The sequence below is a fragment of the Anolis carolinensis genome, chromosome 2, assembly GCF_035594765.1.
Source record: "Anolis carolinensis isolate JA03-04 chromosome 2, rAnoCar3.1.pri, whole genome shotgun sequence".
Taxonomy (NCBI): Eukaryota; Metazoa; Chordata; class Lepidosauria; order Squamata; family Dactyloidae; genus Anolis; species Anolis carolinensis.
This window is the reverse complement of record NC_085842.1, coordinates 48,265,977-48,284,380: the sequence shown is the minus strand read 5'-3', so window position 1 is coordinate 48,284,380 and position 18,404 is coordinate 48,265,977. Positions and strand designations below refer to the sequence as shown.

The 18,404-nt window shown below is 38.4% G+C and overlaps 1 protein-coding gene across 2 annotated transcripts in view; it reads right to left on the bottom strand.

Annotated features, from left to right (window-relative positions):
• gxylt2 (glucoside xylosyltransferase 2) overlaps window positions 1-18,404 on the bottom strand; it is a 41,856-nt gene that overhangs the window by 11,748 nt on the left and 11,704 nt on the right. For both annotated transcript variants that reach the window (XR_010002543.1, XM_062969712.1), the window contains exons 2-4: window positions 6,788-6,980; window positions 6,362-6,493; window positions 1,118-1,369 (exon numbers count right to left, since the gene is read on the bottom strand). Coding sequence is in view for 1 of the 2 variants with exons in the window: in XM_062969712.1 (XP_062825782.1) it covers window positions 1,118-1,369; window positions 6,362-6,493; window positions 6,788-6,980 (577 nt within the window). In the remaining variant the exon portion in view is untranslated. The remainder of the gene's footprint in view (window positions 1-1,117; window positions 1,370-6,361; window positions 6,494-6,787; window positions 6,981-18,404) is intronic.

The window sequence follows — 18,404 nt, the reverse complement described above, 5'->3', positions numbered from 1 at the left end:
AATACTGTGTGGAGACTAGCTCCTCTTCTTTCTTGGGTCTGCAAAAACCCCTCATGATCACAAAGCTACACAAACCTTATTCTCACCTGTAGCAGCACTTGAAATCTTTCATCCCAATGCATGGTCATTTATAGTCAAGTTATCTATGATGTTCTGAGCTCTATTAGAAATTTTATTCATTCCAGTAAAAAAAATACACAATTCTTAAAACATCATTTTCTGAATGTCCCATGGTGTGAAGTGAGAGGCTAGGTAAGCATGGGTAAAACCAGACAATAACACAGCTCACAGCAAGTTGTGAAGGGAGGCCTATGAGGGGCAAAGGCCACAAGCTAAAGACGTTTTTGGGAATGAGTTAGGCTGGTGAAAGAGATATTAGGAAGATGGGAATGGATAAGATCTAAAAAGGTTTGGGGACTTATTAATGAGGAAAAGGTTTTGAGAATTTAACCTAATTGTTATATAATAAATGTTTGCTTGTACTCTTGATAGAGCTATATACATAAATCATGTTAACAAAAACAAACTATTTTATTTTATATATCATTCTGAAGGTATTATTTTAATAACTGATAAGGGACAACCAGTCATGCTTTATTACGCTTAACCACTGACCAACACAAACAACACATTTGACCACAAAAGGAATCATCTAAAAGCTCAAGCCCCAAACTAAAGAACAGATATTGAAGGTAAGCAATGAAGCGTTAGGTAAAGGTAAAGGTTTCCCCTGACGTTAAGTCCAGTCGTGACCGACTCTGGGGGTTGGTGCTCATCTCCATTTCTAAGCCGAAGAGCCGGCGTTGTCCGTAGACACCTCCAAGGTCATGTGGCCGGCATGACTGCATGAAGCACCATTACATGAAGCGTTACAGAAGCCCAAAGGTTGGAGCTTTGGGGCCAAACTGGAGCGGGCTGTCATAAATGGTCAGCTATATAAAAATGAAGGAAAGAATTTGGATTGACAAAGTTCTATATGCGTTGCTGTGAATTTTCTGGGCTGTATGGCCATTTTCCAGAAGTATTCTCCCCTGACGTTTTTATATGGGTATGCAGAAAGAAAGACGCAAAGCATGATCCTGAAGTTTGAATTCCTTCAAAAAAAATCACATCTTACCTTAAACTGGGCATTTCTTATACGGGTTAAATTCATCAGCATGACACCGGAATTGACTCCAGTTGTTCCATAATATGGGTGGCGAGCAAAGCGACTGTACCAGCCAATCTTTGGTATCTCATGTTCTGGCGCCATTGCAGCCAGCTGTGTGGAATTGAATGCTGTCAGAAATCTCCAGATGTCATCAATGGGTCTCAAGAAGAGGACATCTGTGTCCACATACAGAAGGGAGTCCACATCTTTTAAAATCATCTTTGGAGATGGAATAGAAAAGTGTGGATGTGGGGTGGGAAACACAGAATGTATTCATAGAAACACACTCACAAAGAGACAGGAAAACCAAAGTTGAGAGATTAGAGCAAGACAATAGCCTGGCATATTTTTTCATCTAACCTATAGAGCTCAGTATATTCTATATCAGAAGATGTACAAAATATACATCTCATACTCAATAAGAAAGAGGAATCTAACACTGTGGCACCCCAAAAAGGGGAGGTCATGAGAAAAAAGAACTAAAAAGCGGTATGCCAGTGGAAATGTTCATTATTTTTCTTTAAAATAATCATATCATACTGTTGAATTTGTGCCCTCAAAAGAAAGGCAACAATTGGAAATTAATTTTTAAAAAAGCAACTTTAAATTAGTTTTAGAAGTAAAAATATTACTACAAACAATAAAAATATTTTTAACTGCTGAAAAACAAGATCAATAACGATGTAATATGGGCTCAACTCATATCATCAAGCAAGTGCCTCACCCTATAGTTTTACTAAACAGTGATTATGTCATCATTTGTTCACATAAGGTCATCATGTGAAAAGAGACAAAGTAACAGTCACTTTCAAATACTGAGAGGGCCTTCCTATAACTGTGGACTTTCCTCAACTACTGGTACTCCAGTCACATGAATGAATTATAATTAAATAAGATTCTTGCTGGTTAGCTAGAATCCATAATGTTAACTGAGGTTCTGAAGAAGAACATTAATAATTTCAGCCTCCCTGCCATTCTTAGTCTCTTCCGAGTATCTCACCTTGAGTTTGCATCTTGGAAGGCATGTTAAGCACAGATTTTGTCTATCAGAGCCAAGAAGCAGCAATGCACACTTGCTGGGTTCTGTTGACAATATACCTCAGAACAAGGAAAATATCTCTTGCTATTTATGTAATGAGCGAGTGATCCCAGGAATGTGCAGATGTCTTCTTCTCTGTGTGTTTCCTAGTGCAATCAAATTGTCTAAACACATCTGTTTGTCTTATTCAGAGTGATGATATGGGCAGCATTGTACAAGAGCCAGTGGCTCTGATACATTTGACTTAGGTAATCAGTCTCTCTTAAACATCCATTAGCAACAATCAAGGTTTGAAACTTACAACTCAAATGTACACACATAAACACAAACCACTCTAATTCCATTCTCCAGAAATTTTTGACCTAGGTACTTTTAATTAAAAATCCTAATACAGTCCATTCAGATATATGTGAATGATTAAAGAAGAGGAGAAAAGGATCCAGCATAGAATAGTGGTTTGAGCATTGGCTATGCCTCTGTAGACCAGTTTTGAGTTCCAACTTGGTAACAGAAATCCACTGGGTGACCTTGGTTAAATGATACTCTCTTATCTTCAGAGCAAAGCAACTCTCCTTTGATCAAATCTTGTCAAGAAACTCCTGTGATATGTTCTTCTTACAATCACCATATGTTGGAAAAAATCTTGAAGACACACAACAATATCAAGACATAGAGACACAATACTAAGAATTAGCTTTTGCGCTCTTTTCTCCAGTTGTAATTGGGCCTCCAAGATCTCTGTCACAAGTCCTTTCCAGCTCTTCTCCCAAAACCGAAGACCTTCTGCCTGTACAGGAAGTACTCTAAGTAGGTCTCTCTCTGTCTGGTCAACTTTTAAAATCTTGGGACAAAACTGCAATATCCTCTATTGGCAATTAAGGGGTTGAACTGGATGATACCTGTGTTCTGTTGCAACTCTGAGTCTATTAATTTACTAGTTATTTCAATGTCTGTATAGCAAAAGGGGAATCTTGCTATTCTTATTTGGCATATGCCCTCTTGTGGCCATCAGCTTCATACGTATCCATTCACAATTTCAGTTATTTCTTAAAAGACACTATAGTAAATCTCAATATTTTTTCAAAAGTAGCAGAGCACCTATTTCCTTTTTTCACTTTATTATTATTATCATGCATGTCTGTCTTCTTTCCCAGATAATTTTCATATTACACAACTATGACAGTAAGTTGGAGTTTTGGGTGAGAAACCCAGGTTAAAACACCATTAATGTCACTAAGTGGCTTTTGAGCATATTTCTTACTTTTTTTCTGCATCCCTGTAACTGTGAATGGGGACCAAATTCCACCTAGGGGCCTTGTAAGAAGGAAGGGATACAAATATAACCAGAAAACCATGTACGCTTTGAAACTGGCTACAAAACTAGCATGTATTAACATATATGATGACATTTACCAAATTAAAAAGGCTCTCATATTCCTGACTGCTAGTCTAAATTGATTGGTCATTTGACTAGCCTCAAGGTCTCAACATCTGAATCTCAAATTTAATAGAATATCTCCCAGCATGGGAAACTATGTCGTCATAATCTGTCCAAAATGATGAAAAAACAGACTGGTTAAACATAAACAAGGCCACACTTCTTATAGACAGATACTCTGCATTGTATAAATACATTGTATAAATATTTGTATGGTATAAATAAAAACCAGTCTATTTTCCAGGGACATTTCTGTTTATTACCTGCAGCTTTTAGGATTAGCCATGTGGCACTAGTGGTGGCATAGGTTGCTATTCCATGCAGATGTGTTTTACATCAGAAAAGCTCCAATTAAGAAAATATGTGTTACACTTAGAAATATTGTGACACTTTTGCTACATATTTTTTGATTTTACACTGCAGTTCAAAGTTGTTTATGATTTTGTAATTATTATTATTATTATTATTTTCAATCTTTCAAATGTGTGCATGCACACACAGACTGCAGTGGAATCTAGGGTACCACCAATAAAATAAGTAATGTTATTTACTGTGACACATTCAATGTCAATGGCAAATCACTTCAGAATTGATAGCCCCAGCAAACCCTATGAATTTTATGGTATCTCCATAAATCGACAGGAAACATGAAGGCATAAACTACCAGCTTTCTCTAGCATCATATAGCATGAACCAAACTCTGAATCTAGATGAGTATTGTTGGATAAGCATTGCACTTCACTTTAGGCCTTAGTATTTAAGGATAAAGTTTTCAGTATTGTTTATTAGTCAAGTTCTATATCCAGCAAACCAAATTTGACCAAGGGGAATTCAAGTTAAGAAACCTGTAGTTCTGTTGGAACACATATTTATTTATTTACAGTATTTATATTCCGCCCTTCTCACCCAGAAGGGGAGGATCACATTGCACACATAAAGGCAAACATTCAATGCCATAACATAGAACAGAGACAGAGACAAGACGCAGGCACGGCCTGGCCTTGAACTCATGACCTCTTGGTCAGAGTGATTTGTTGCAGCTGGCTTGCTATCCAGCCTGCGCCACAGTCCATATTACTCCTGTAATATGGGTTTCCAAGGCTTGATCAAAAGGTGGGCTCTTTTATCAGAGGTGTGATGTTCAACAGGCTTAACTCGCCTTGTTACACAGCCTAAAATAGGAGAGATAATCCCATCTTCAATTCATAAAGCTGGAAATAATACTTGGACATCTCATGTAACTCAAGGCTCTGGTAAATGACATAAATGAGAAGATTCCCTCTCATCTATGTGTTGTTTCTCTGGGCTAATTTATTTAAGATGGAACAGATGTTCATGGGATACAGGCCCACTCCTTCACGTTTGTTGAAAATACACCTCCATTGGGCTCCTTTCCTGGAACTCTTTCCTTCCTGTTGGCCAGTATAAGACCAACCATTTAACTTAAAGAATGAGTCTGGTTTTGCTTTAATTCCTAATTGATTTTTTTCCAATTTGCACATGTGTTACGCATTAAATTGTTTTAAATTGTTGTAATTGGTTTTGAATTGCCTCATTTTAAGTGTTAAATGGTTTACTATGTTTTTAGCCTTTTAAAATTATCCTGATTGTACTATACAATACCCTAAAATTCACCGATTCAGGGTGTGATATACATGTATTTTAATTAAATGAAAAACAAATACATTCTCTTCCCATCATATTTCCTTTCAGTGTCATGTTTGAGACTGTAAACCTGCAGGAAGGAGCTGCCTTGTTTTACTGATTGTACGTAACACTCACTGGGAAACCTTCTAACTAAAAATAAGGATAAAGAAATGTCTTAATTTTTTTATATTGTGTCAGAAGCGAATTGAGGCAGGTCGCTTCTGGTGTGAGAGAATTGGCTATCTTCAAAGACGTTGCCCAGGGAACACCCGGTTGTGTTACCATTCTGCAGGGGGCTTCTCTCAGGTCCCCACACGAGATATGGCTGACAGACGGGAGCTCACCCCATCTCGCGAATTCGAACTATCAACCTTGAAGTCAGCAGTTCAGCCAACACAAGGGTTTATCCCACTGCGACACTGCAGCCATGCTATGTAATAAAAATTTTTTTGAAAGAGCTCTCCAAAGAATTCCAAATTAAAACTACACAGTACCAGAAACTGTTATACTGTATGTGCTAAATCATTAAAAGTAGTTAAAGAATATTATATCATAACATTTAACTAAGGGAAGGTGAGAATCATGCAGCCCTCCAAATGTTGCTGGCCTCCAATCCTGAATATCTCTGGACTGACTAGTTCATAGCAAAGGATGTTGGAAGCAGAAGAACATCTGTTTACCTCCTTTCCAGGAAGCAAGAGCTGCTGTACAACCTACTATCTAAAAGACTGCCACCCCTTCTTATCCCCTCCCCCTTTCTTTTGGTATTGAAACACATACAAGGCTAGCAAACTGTCTCACCAAAATTAAAGAGGGAAAGAAACCAATTTTCAAAGAGGAAGCCTCCCAAAACACATGTGTCTAATATAATAGCACAGGGTCTTGGAACTCACCGAAGCCAAACTTTACAGAAAGCCAAGAAACAGAAATGAGCCAAGTCGTATAGAGTCAGAAAACTCCAGAAAAAAATACATCAGCAATGGTCATCTCTAGCATTACCGTACTTAGGCATTTAGCATGACTAATTTTCTAAACCCATTTCAATCTGATCAGACTCGTTATGTTTAGGGGGGTCCGATCACCTTACCGGAAGAAAGAGACGCTGGGCAGCACATGGCTTGAATAATTTTTTCCATTCCTGAGCGTTTCCAACAGAAAAAGAGATTGGATAGACATGATATTCATACTTCTTTGTGAATGAGGGAGGCCATTCTTGCAACTGTAAAGCACAAGAAGAAAATGAGAGATTAGAACTTGTGGCTAGGCTATTGTTTCAAAGACAAACAAATCAAGGCAAATCCCTTACTAAAGCTGAGCTAAAGCTCAGGACCTGCTACTAGAAAGTGTTTATCCACTCATTAACATATGGCACTTCAAGCATTTTCAAGTGAATCTAAAAACTTACAATCAAAGATCTATGCTCAGTTGGGCATCCTGTTCTTAACAGACCCCCCCCCCCCCAAAAAAAAACCAAAAAAAAAAAAGAGAAAAGAAATTACTGAAGGAGACTCACTTTCCTTTCAAATTCAGGCTTCAGGGAGTTCTCAGCAAAGATGTGAAATTTGATCTTCCTGTTGCTGAACAGAACTGCTGACTTCAACATGATGAGAGTTTCTTCCAGCCGGTCACCACATGCTACAACTGCCAAATGCATCCATTGTGGAGATGAGATCAGGGGCGTAGGAGGCTTCTGGTCCTTTGGTCTCCTAAAAATTATAGATATGTATATACTTGAGTGTGACAGTTACCGTTTTTTGGAATTCTGGCATCAAACAAATACAAAGTTGTTTCATTTTGTTTGAAGGAAGACATGTGTTACTAAGAGTTGACTGCAAGAATTTGCTAGAGACCTTTTTAATCAGTCGACCACACTTTTAAAGTACTAACATAATTATCTTCCATCATCACAATCATTTCCTTATGCAGAATCCATTACATACTTCAGCTGTTCAAACAACAATTAAGGTGGAAGATCTGGAAACACATTTATGGCCGTCAGCTAAAGTCTGGGTGGCTTTAAATGTTACAGGAAACATTGCAAGCCAAAGTTACAACTGAATCGGACATCTGGTCAGCAGCCTTCCTGATTGTGGTAGTTAGCTCTGCAAATGATAAAACACCGGAGTTCCTCTGTTCTGGGGGCAGAATTTTTAATATACAGTACCATTATCTTCCATTCATGCTGATTTTCCAACAGTCCCTCTATTAAATTTAAACTAATGATCAGCCCTTATGCACCATTTGTGAGCACCCTTTGAGTTTGGTCGCTTAACCAATTACAGATCCACCTAACAGTAGCATTGCCGAGCCCACATTTGACCAGTTTGTTTGCAAGAAGGTCATGGGGACTTTGTTGAAGGCCTTACTGAAATCAAAATATGCTACATTCACAGCATTCCCTGCATCTACCAAGCTTGTAACTATTGAAAAAAGAGATAAGATTAGTCTGGCATGATTTGTTTTTGAGAAATCCATGCTGACTTTTAGTAATCACAGCATTCCTTTCTAAGTGACTGCAGACTGCCTCCTTAATGATCTGCTCCAGAATCTTTCCTGGTATTGATGTCAGGATGACTGGACTGTAATTGTTTAAATCCTCTTTTTTCCTTCTTGAAGGGAACTATGTATATGTTAGCTATTGTTCATGTTCACATTGTCTTCTTTTTTGTAGCTCTAAAATCCTTTAAAATACGGATTTTTTTAAATAAACTCTATCTGGGTCAGTGCTGTTAGTACAGTACTTGGTATTGTATTTGGCCAAAGGTATTGTTTATTTTCTTTTTGCCTTCCTGCTCTGTTTCAGAGCTCATCCAAACTTCGTGCTCCACCTCAAAGGATACTTTAGGGCTGATATTTCAGTCCTACCATACATGTTATCTAATACACTAACAAACTCAGCATTTTCCAGAAATTCTTAGACTAGATGCATATAGAGATTGTTTATGCAAATGAAACCCATTAATCTGAATAAATTATTTTGGCTCAGAAATCTTTGCTTCCTTGGCAAAAAAAGGCTTCTCTACCCCCTGAAACTAAAATATAGTCTTTAATAGCTGCTATTTTATATTACAGCATAAATCTACTTGTGCCTTAAGGGATGCTAACTTTCAGTACCTGACTGGTTTCAGCAAGGCAATATATTTCATTAATTGCTTAAATGTCCATGGACTTTTGTCTTAATTAAACCCCTGTTTCTGCAGTAGATAAATAATGGCACACTACAGTTATGCAAATATTATTTACTTTCCAGCCAATTAAGTGCAAAATTACTGAATTATTAAAATGCACAATTGGCTGGTTACTTGGATTGGATTGGTAATGTTCTTTCACGTTGCTTACAGCTCTGATTTTTTGCACGCTTCTTCTATGCCTGCCCTTAATTGTACTTCTAAATCAAGATGAATGTTTCAATAATGCTCTTTGTCCATGCTTCTTCCATAAAGAAGATTAGAATGGCAGCTGTTTATCATATCAAGGCCTAACGTTTTCTACCACAGTTATATCTTTTTAAATGGAAAATCTTTCTTATATGAGGTTTTGAATCATGGTTCTAAAAATGCACATATATGTATTTTATGTGAATACATACATGCTTTGGTTGCTGATTATTACTATGTATATTGTATTTTTGTTGTAAGTAGCCCCGAGTTCCTTTTGAGAGAGGAGGCAGGATACAAATAAAGCATCATCATCATCATCATCATCAGGTGATATTCAGAAAACTTCTGTTGTTGTCAGATGCTTTGGGACCCCAACATTGAGCAATTTGGAGTCGGGGCCCACAGTTCTAAAAGCAGTGATCTAGGCTACTAAGGGATTATCAGGCTGGTTGCTCCAAACATCAGCATAGGTGTATACTTGTACTGGATTGGTGTGAGCTATGAGGGACAGTTTAGAGAAGGAGTGGGTGATCCTCGGTACACCTCAGAGATGAGGAGAGAACGAGGCAGTATTTTACTGTAATTTTCAGTGGCACAATGGAAACATTAATGGTTATGTATTTAGTAAAATATAATGTAGTAAAGTATAACCGCCAGATGGTAGGGTTTGACATTACATTTTATTAAACACATATCCACCTCTCGATTGTATCAACAATGACAAATACTTAACTGTTGGAAGATCAGTGTATTAAGTAGTTAAGGGGAACTTTCCTTTACGTGTAACTCTAGGACAGTGGTTCTCAACCTGTGGGTCCTAAGATGTTTTGGCCTTCAACACTCAGAAATTCTAACAGCTGGTAAACTGCCTGGGATTTCTGGGATTTGTAGGCCAAAACACCTGGGGACCCACAGGTTGAGAACCGTTGCTCTAGGAGAAGTTAAAAGACCACGCCTGGTGAACTGAAGCTCCAAATTGGACCAGTTCCTTTTTAAAAGGTAGCAGTGGCAGCACCCCCAATATCGCATCTGACTTAGGTCCCGCCAATCCTCTGGCCAGCTCTATCTGACTTGAATTGGAGAGGGGAATTCAAGATGTTTTGCCTGAGGTAGAGCAGTAAGTGGCACTCTCTTCCTATCCAAGTCAAGGTATATAGCACCTAAAACCAACCAAGTTTTTCCAGCACAATAGGAAGAAAATGTCTTAAATGCTGCTCCCCAACCCTTGAGGTAAATAGGGATGTGTTAAATAGCTAATAATGAGCTGCCCTCTCACGCCACCCCATATCTGCATCCTGAGGTGACTTCCCCACTCTACCCTGGTAGCCTTTGCATGTTAGGTACATACTGAGAATTTGTGCAGAGAATCTCTGGTGTTATAGAACTGGCATAAGAGACGACTTCAGCATCAAAGGATTGCAGAGGCTGGATGCTTAGATGATTTGCTAAAGGGTTGGGAGTGTAGTTGGTTCATAGTGCAAGAATGAATGTGTAGGTCAAACACGGGGGAAAGGGTATGCAAAAGTCCCCAGGCCCTTTCACACTAGAAAATTATTGCTTTGACAGATATGGGAAGACAATGTAATCCTGAGATATTTAGTTTGGTGAGGAACTAGTACTCTTCCTGAACTGCAAATCCCAGGATTCCACAGCAGTAAAAGCGGAATAATAACACTATAATTGTGTAGTGTGAAGGGATCCAGGTTTTTAAAAGAGGAAGGAAGGCATTAAAGCAGTGAGGGATGCTGACGGGTGGCTGATATACAGAGAAGGATGGAATAACATGAATCCTAGAGAGAAAAACAACCCGTATGGGACAAAGGAAGGGTAGATGGGGGTAGAATGATGATGCTCTGGAAGGATAAAAGGAAAACAGAAGAAAAGACAACGCTGTTTTCCCCAGCTCTGAATTACTCCACAAAGCTGCCATTGTCAGCACCAACAAAGCTGTCTTTCTTGGCACTTAACGTTGCTCCTGTCAAGGTTGAGTGGGCTGGAGGGGGATTCCCTAGAACGCAAAGGATTTCAGACACAAGTGCATAATGAGCATTCCTTCACCCCAATTATTTTTGTAAGTTGAACATCGTAGGCCCAGGAAAATCCCAACAGCACATTGAAAAAACAGATTGTCAGACAGTATCTGTCCAGTCAGCAACACAGACAGATACACCAGCAATCCTTGGTCTGTATCTTAACTATTGCTTTTCCATCTATGTATTAAGCATGTTATAACGCTTTGAGTGTCAAATGATGACTCTATAAGATCAGGGTTCAAACTCCCACACAAAAACGCATTGGGTGACCGTGGGCAAATAGCACTCTCTCAGCCTCAGAAGAAGACAAAAGCAAACTCCTCGTAAGAAATCTTGCCAAGAAAACTCCATGACAGATTCACCGTAGGATCGTCGTAAGTTGGAAATGATTTGAAGGCACATAACAACAACAACAAACAGAAGAATGGCTGTAACTGTGAGGAAACTTCCAGGAATTATTTGCTGAGACAGTGAAATCAACACACACCAACCATATCTATAGCCAACTGATGTTGTAAACCAGAACATCCATTCACACACAAATAGAAAATCCTTAGCCCCATAGCTACCTTTTCCCAAAATTAAAATGAGTTTGCTAAATAAACCTATTTCAAAGTAGAATTAATATAGCCTGTAGTTGGGCACAAAAGCATGCAATGAACAGTAAAACTTAAAAACACCCCTCTACTGTATGCACGTGTATTGCTTCAAATTGCCTGTCAATTTATGGCAACCTCATGAATGTTTTCTTGTTATCATAGGCAAAGAATCCTCTGAGAAAAAACCTGCCCCCCTTGCCTTTATAGCAGCCCTAGAGGTATTTAAAGAATGCGATTATGTGGCTCCTGTCTTCTCTTCACCAAGCTGTACAAGCCTAGCTCCTTCAGCTATTCCTCATATTTTTTTACCATACCATTTATCATCCTTGTTACTCTTTTCTGAACCTCCTAAAACTTGTTTACATCCTTCTTAAACCAAGTCACCCAGAAGTCAATTAAGTACTTGAGATGAAGCCTTATCAATGCATAATATGTTGGAACAATTGCTTTCCTTGACTTAGAAACTATGCTTCTATTAACGTAGGCTAAAACAGCATTCACATTCTTTGCTGCAACATCACACTGCTGGCTTATGTTCAATTTATGATAAACAAACAACACAAGATCTTTTTAATGTGTAATACTGCTCAGGGAAGTATCCATCATCCTATGCCTGTGGCATTTGGTTTTTGTGGCCTCAATGTAGAAATGTACATTTGTCTCCATTGAATTTCTTTTTCTTTAACTTGGCTCAATTTATGTAATAGGATCCTTTCCTATTCTGTTCCTATTGTACAATGAGTTAGCTTCCCCTCTCAGTTTTGTGTCTTCTACAAACTTCATAAAGATCCCCTCTATCCTTGCCATCTAAGTCAGTGATAAAAATGTTGATGAGTAAGAGCCCAGGATAGAATTTAAAGCACTCCACTTAAGACCTCCCTTCAGTTGGAACCAAAGCCATTGGGACGTTGGGGTGTTCTCCAATTAAGGCCTACAAAAATGAAGGTCATAAAACCTTTTTAAAATGTATGCTGGTTTTATAGGATTTAGCCTTCCAAATCTAAAAATGATCTCAGATTTGCACTATCACAACTTGTTTTTTTGCGTAACTTGCTTTGACATTTTTATGTTGTAATATGTGACTGAATGGAATTAGTCATTAAAAATTACCACATGAAACCCATTTTGTGACCAGTTTTGAATATACAGTATTTATTTACAGAAGCTATAAAACTTGGTTATGTACATCTGTAACTTATTCAAAGGGCTTAGTAATCCCATTTTTCTTTTGCCAGTGAAATTGCATCTGTTGCTTTTTCTTTTATGCCCTACTTCCCAATTTTCACAACGAAGCATCCAGCAATAAGCCTCAATGTGTTGCACCAGCCTTGGTATCTCTTCTATCTCCTTAACATCTTGATGGAAATGCTCTCCCTGTTCCTCACATGTTGCACATAAGTTTTCTGGTGGAATATCCAAATGATCATTCAAGAAATGAATTAAAATAATCCTTGAGCATCTCAAAGCTCTGCATTTGTTCAGCACCTTTTCAACAACGAATGCTCCAGGGACTAGAGTGCAACTATACAGAGAGGTAGTGGTGGCTAACAACTCCTCCAACCAAATCTTTGATTCCCTGACCTCCTGAGACCAGGGGATCAGGTAGAGGACTGGGGCTACACACCAGAACAATAGAGCCCTAATAAACATGCAAGCAAAAAAGCCTCCATTCAACTCACATAAACAAACATATAGCCTTGCCCCAACAGAAATAACAGCTTTAACCCAACAAAGTCTCCCAAATGACTCTCCAGGGCTGGAGCGGTTTGACCCAACAGATACACTCCTATCGACTTGGCCTCATCACTGAGCTCCTGTACACCAAGGTCCAAGGACCACGGCTGCAACCCAATTGTGGTCTATATCCTACTTTTCTCCCATGATTGACTCTCAGGACCCTTTTTATGTCAATGTGTATTACGCCAATTTCTTTGAGAAAACTGTTTTTCTGAGGCATACTGTTATTTCACCGTGTAATAGTTGCAACTCGTTTTCTTCCATATGGCTTTTTACAAACTGAAGCCAGGTCAATAGATACCTGGAGGTACTAACATCTGGGTTTTTAAGCTTTTTAAATTGGACTTCCTCTGAATTAATGAGAAATTCTATATTTAGTATTTGGTTTTTTCCATTACCTGACTCACATCTTCATGGTGACGAATTCGATACATACAGATGAGAAAACAATTATTATAGATTTGCTGCTTGATTAACTTAACATATAACATGCAGAAAATACATAAAACAGTTAATTCCCAAATATTAATAATATTTCTCTCCATATCCATGTACTGCTGTAGAATGAAAATTGGAATGAGAAAAATGTATTTAATGATGCTTTATGATGTAGGTATGCATGTTGCTATTGTTATTATGTACATATTGTCTATTAATTGACCAATTATTTTTCTATCCTGCATTTCCTCCATCAAATTAGAGGCAGCATACATGGCTCTCTTCTTCCCTACTTTACCTTCACAACACTCCAAAAGGTAGGTCAAGCTAAAAGAGGTAGACAGAAAACATGATTGGCCCAAAAGGTATTTCATTCTCCTAAATCGCAGATTCTAAACACTACAAAACACTACAGATTTATAAGTATGAGACAGCTTCTCGTATAAAGCCTAGCAGCGCAATCCTGCACATTTCTACAACTTATATTGAGCTGAGATTTACACCTAACCAAAAGCAAAGCTAGTAAGGAGAAAATAATTAAAAAAGTGATCAGAATATAGAGAAAAACTAAAAATGTGGACATCACTGGTACAAAAAGAGATAGGAATGGGCAACCATGCATGTTTCAGGTGATAGCACAGATTTCTGAAAATGGTGCTGCTTCTGGAATAACAATAGTAGTTTGCCTTTAATGGAAAATGGAGATGAATCAACAAGGCTGCCCTTTTTTGAAAGTGCATCAAATTTTTTTAAACAATCTGGTGACCTACTTTTTAAAAATTCAGCATTTTTCCTCATATCATGTAATACCAGGATGCCCTAATTTCTCAAAAATTCCACCCCGAGGCTTTCTAGAGGCTTTTTTGTCATTTTGACGAGAACCTAAAAGGTTAATTGTTGTAAAGTTAACCTCAGTTGACAACGTTTCTGAGAAAAAAGCTCCTTTTCAAAAGGGTCTTTTTTTTTTTTTACATCCAGCATGTTTCCCTTGTTATTCTTCATCCTCTGTTCAGCTAGATAATTTTTAGCTACATCAACCTTTGGAGGAGAGCTGGAGAAATACAAGATGTTTGGTGTTGGGTTACAGCAGTACCTCTAGTGTAAATAAATAAATTAAGATAGAGGTGAAAAAGAATAGGTTTCTAGCTGATCCTACTGTAACCATATGTGTCTGCCTACAAAATAAAAGATAAACAACAGTTAGGGAAAGCGGAAAAAGAGTATTTGCCTTGTAAAGTACTCCTAACATGTGAAATACATAGATCTGTATGCTTGGCCACCAAAATAAAAATCATAAAAAAGTGGAGGCTGGTGAAAGAAAGTAATCATGGGATATATTTTGGAAGAGGTCTTCAAGAAGTCTTTGAAAGGTTCAAAATATTTTTCTTTATCTATGCAAGGCTTACATAACTTGATAGTTTGATATCAAATGTGGATACTGTATTGTTAAGTTCTGAATGAAAAGTTGGTTGAAATATATTGTGTCTTCTTTTTTTGTGGTACCAGGATCATATCCCTATTCTTCCCATGTTATTTCTGCCTCTCATACCAAATTATGTTAAAGAAAGAACACGTCTACTTTGCTAACTGAGGCATATCTGTACTACAACTCCCAAAATGCCTTAGACAGCATGATCAGCTACGGACGGGCAGTTCTAGTCCCCAAAAGTAGATTTTCTAAGCTCTGATTCTGACCATCACCTGTGATATAAATGTCCAAATTTGCAATCACCTTGTTGTGTGCCTAGGAGGGGAAGATAAGTGCAGGTGGCATCAGCCTCAGTGAATAAACATAGGATGAAACTGCTGCTCTCCTTTGGAATGCTGGTTGAAATTGCTTGCAAAAAACAGCCTTGAAACCCAAACTTGGCGTGATTATATAAACTAGAACACATGGTTTCTGATATCTTCAACTCTTTTGACTTGAAATCCATAAACAGAATCTATCCAGGAGGGAGGAGCAGGCTGGAACAGAGAAGAGCCATACACATTTGGGGGTGAGGGAGCGCTGAATGGCTGTGGACAAGAATTAAGCACAGCAGAGGGACTTTGAGGAATCTCTTTATTACACGCTATCTCCTAAGCACAAATTGGCAGCTTGCCTAAGCAGCACACTGTACTGAACACTTCAAAAAACATGACACAAAAGCCCTAAAAGAGTACTTGCTAAGAATATCACTCAATACACGCCACCAAATGTGTAACAGCAAGGGAAGCACCAGTGGTTTCAAGTCCCAAATGAGCTCACATCTTTTAGCATCTTAATCTGAGCTAGCATACACTTTGTGGCCAAACACCAAGCATGATGCAATGCTTTGGTTTGCCAGGAAGACTAGATAAACTTCACTTGATCCTTACACAGCTTAAATCCCATCACTCTTGAGCAATTCCAGATCTAGACAAAACAGTGCTTATCTGTCAAGAGACAGCCCTAGAAATTTTACACCCTGCTGTCAACCATGTATGTCAGTTATGTATTCTTAGAATTAAATGTGGCATAATTCAGGCTTTACAATACACACCTTGTTAAATCTAAATGCAACAATAACCCACAGTCTTATGAGCACACACAGCATGATCCTACTCATCTTTACTCATTTTTTTTCAGTGGAGTTATTCACACATTTGCAGCCTGCACAGGAAATATGTGCAAATTCTTCACTCCATTTACAAACACATGCAAAGAATTCCCCGAACACAATTCCCTGGGAAAGAATTCCATAAGGAAAACTCCAATATAGGATATCATGGATCTACAAGCCACCTGCTCTACTTCTTTAAAAAACCACTGACTCACAGCACTGATAATAATTGACCTGGCAAGCAACAGTTAACCAAGAATGGGCAAGAGTCTAGATCACCAAGTAAACAGTTGAAAGAACTGTGTCCACACCCTAAGCATGCAACAACTAAACAAAGTTTTGGAGGCCTCCTGGAAATTGTTATGCAACCAAGTGTGGAGTGCAATTAAGAGCAGATGTGATTTTTAAGGGCCTTGCAAACACATCAGTGGTGATGTAGTTGTAAATCCTCACATCATGATGTAGAATCCAAAAATTTAGATAGGTGGGTTGATCTATTTCTTTGAATGCATTTTTACCACTTTTTATCTTCATCAGGATTGGGATTTTTGTAGTACTAAGAGATCTTCTCAATGATGGCAGGTCTTGTTCATTAACTCTACACCAAGCATTGATCCAGAAATAATACTAATATAATAATTATTTATTTATAGGCCACCCTATCTCCCCTAGGGAACTCAGGGTGGCTTCCAAGAAAAAAAGGCAACTATTCAATGAGCAAACACAACCAAAAAAACAGTACAAAGTAACATCATTATAAGCTCATAAATTATTAAACAAGAAAATAACATTAATAATTGAATAACATAATTATCTAAACAAACATATAAGGTCCATAAAAATCAGCACTACTGGATATCCACTAAATCACTCCTGGATATCCACATGACATCAAGAGACTTCTAGTTTGTAATGTAAGGTAAAACCAGTGAACCCATTTTAATCCATGGCAGGAGAAGATTGGGAATGCTCTGGAGTTTCATGGGGTTAGTGAGGACAGCTATAGCAGCTCTAATTCGAACTGGTCCACTGCCCACACAGTCAGGCACCACAACCCCCTTTTTCCTGTGTGCCACATTGCAGGGCAAACCGGATGAATCAAAGTGCCCATTGCTGTGGAAGAGCAGCATGGAGCTCTGTGGAGCTCCTGGCCATTACTGGGCACTTTGCCTACATAAGGAAAAGGTACCTGAGCAACCAAGGAGAAAGAAGGGGCTGGGTAGATTGGCCTGGCTGAATGGTCTGGAATCCATCCAATCACTGCTATAAGATAGAGATAGGCAGTGTAAACACCCCTATGGTCTGTCTCAGAACACACCAGATTAAGTGGTTTGTGTAGATCAGAGTTTCTCAAAATGTCCCCCTCCACATGTTTTAGACTTCAGCTCCCACAATTCCTAACAGCTGGTAAGTTGGCTGGGATTTCTGGGAGCCGAAATCCAAAACACCTGGGGAGCACAGTTTGAAAAACACTGGTGTAGATGAACCCCAAGATATTCCAAAATGTACTTTGAATTACAATAGGAACAGCTCAATCCAATTAATTGTTTCTAGCAATGTCAATTTCCCCTCCTGTTGCTGCAGACACTACAGTTAAACCAGAGAGAACAGGAAAGTCAGAGAGAATGCCAAATGAAATCATACTCCCTGCTATTCAGAAAATCTCAGATTTGACCTGGGGAATCTTGGCTCCACTACACAACTGCATATCAGAGTGAGCCATCAAGTAGTTACTCACAGACAACTCAGGCCTTGTAAGATCTTCAATTCTAAAGAAAAAGAAATCTGAATGACACAACATTAATGCAGTGATAACAGAGACAGAGTATTATTTCTCTAGTAATACTACTCCACTGCAATTACTTGAGGTCAGCCAGGTGGTCTCAGCTTCTTTCCAGCTGTTATTATTGCTGTCATTCTGTCAATAACCAGCTCTTTGCGGGAAAAGGTAATTTACAAACTAGAAGCAACAGCAAATGGAAATATTACTCTTTTGGTCTACCAGAATGCCACAGTCATTAGAGATTAGTCAAGATTTCAATACAAAATCCTTAGGAACCTCGATCTTGACTAATTTATTTCACCAAAGTACAGTATACCACAATTCTATATCTTCTAATCTTATTTCATGTACCTTTTTTAAAATTTCCGAGTCCCACGCTCTATTTTTCATGTGTGCTTTTTAGACTGACATACTCAAAGGAATCTAAGAAGTGATCTTTTACCATATCAGACCATTATTCCATCTAATAGAGTCCTGTCAACAGTCAGTACCAGCAACTTTCCAAAGCTTCAAAAAATGGTTTACAAGCTATTGCTAAAGATACTAAGGGCTAAAGACCTTAATCCTCTTAATGCAAA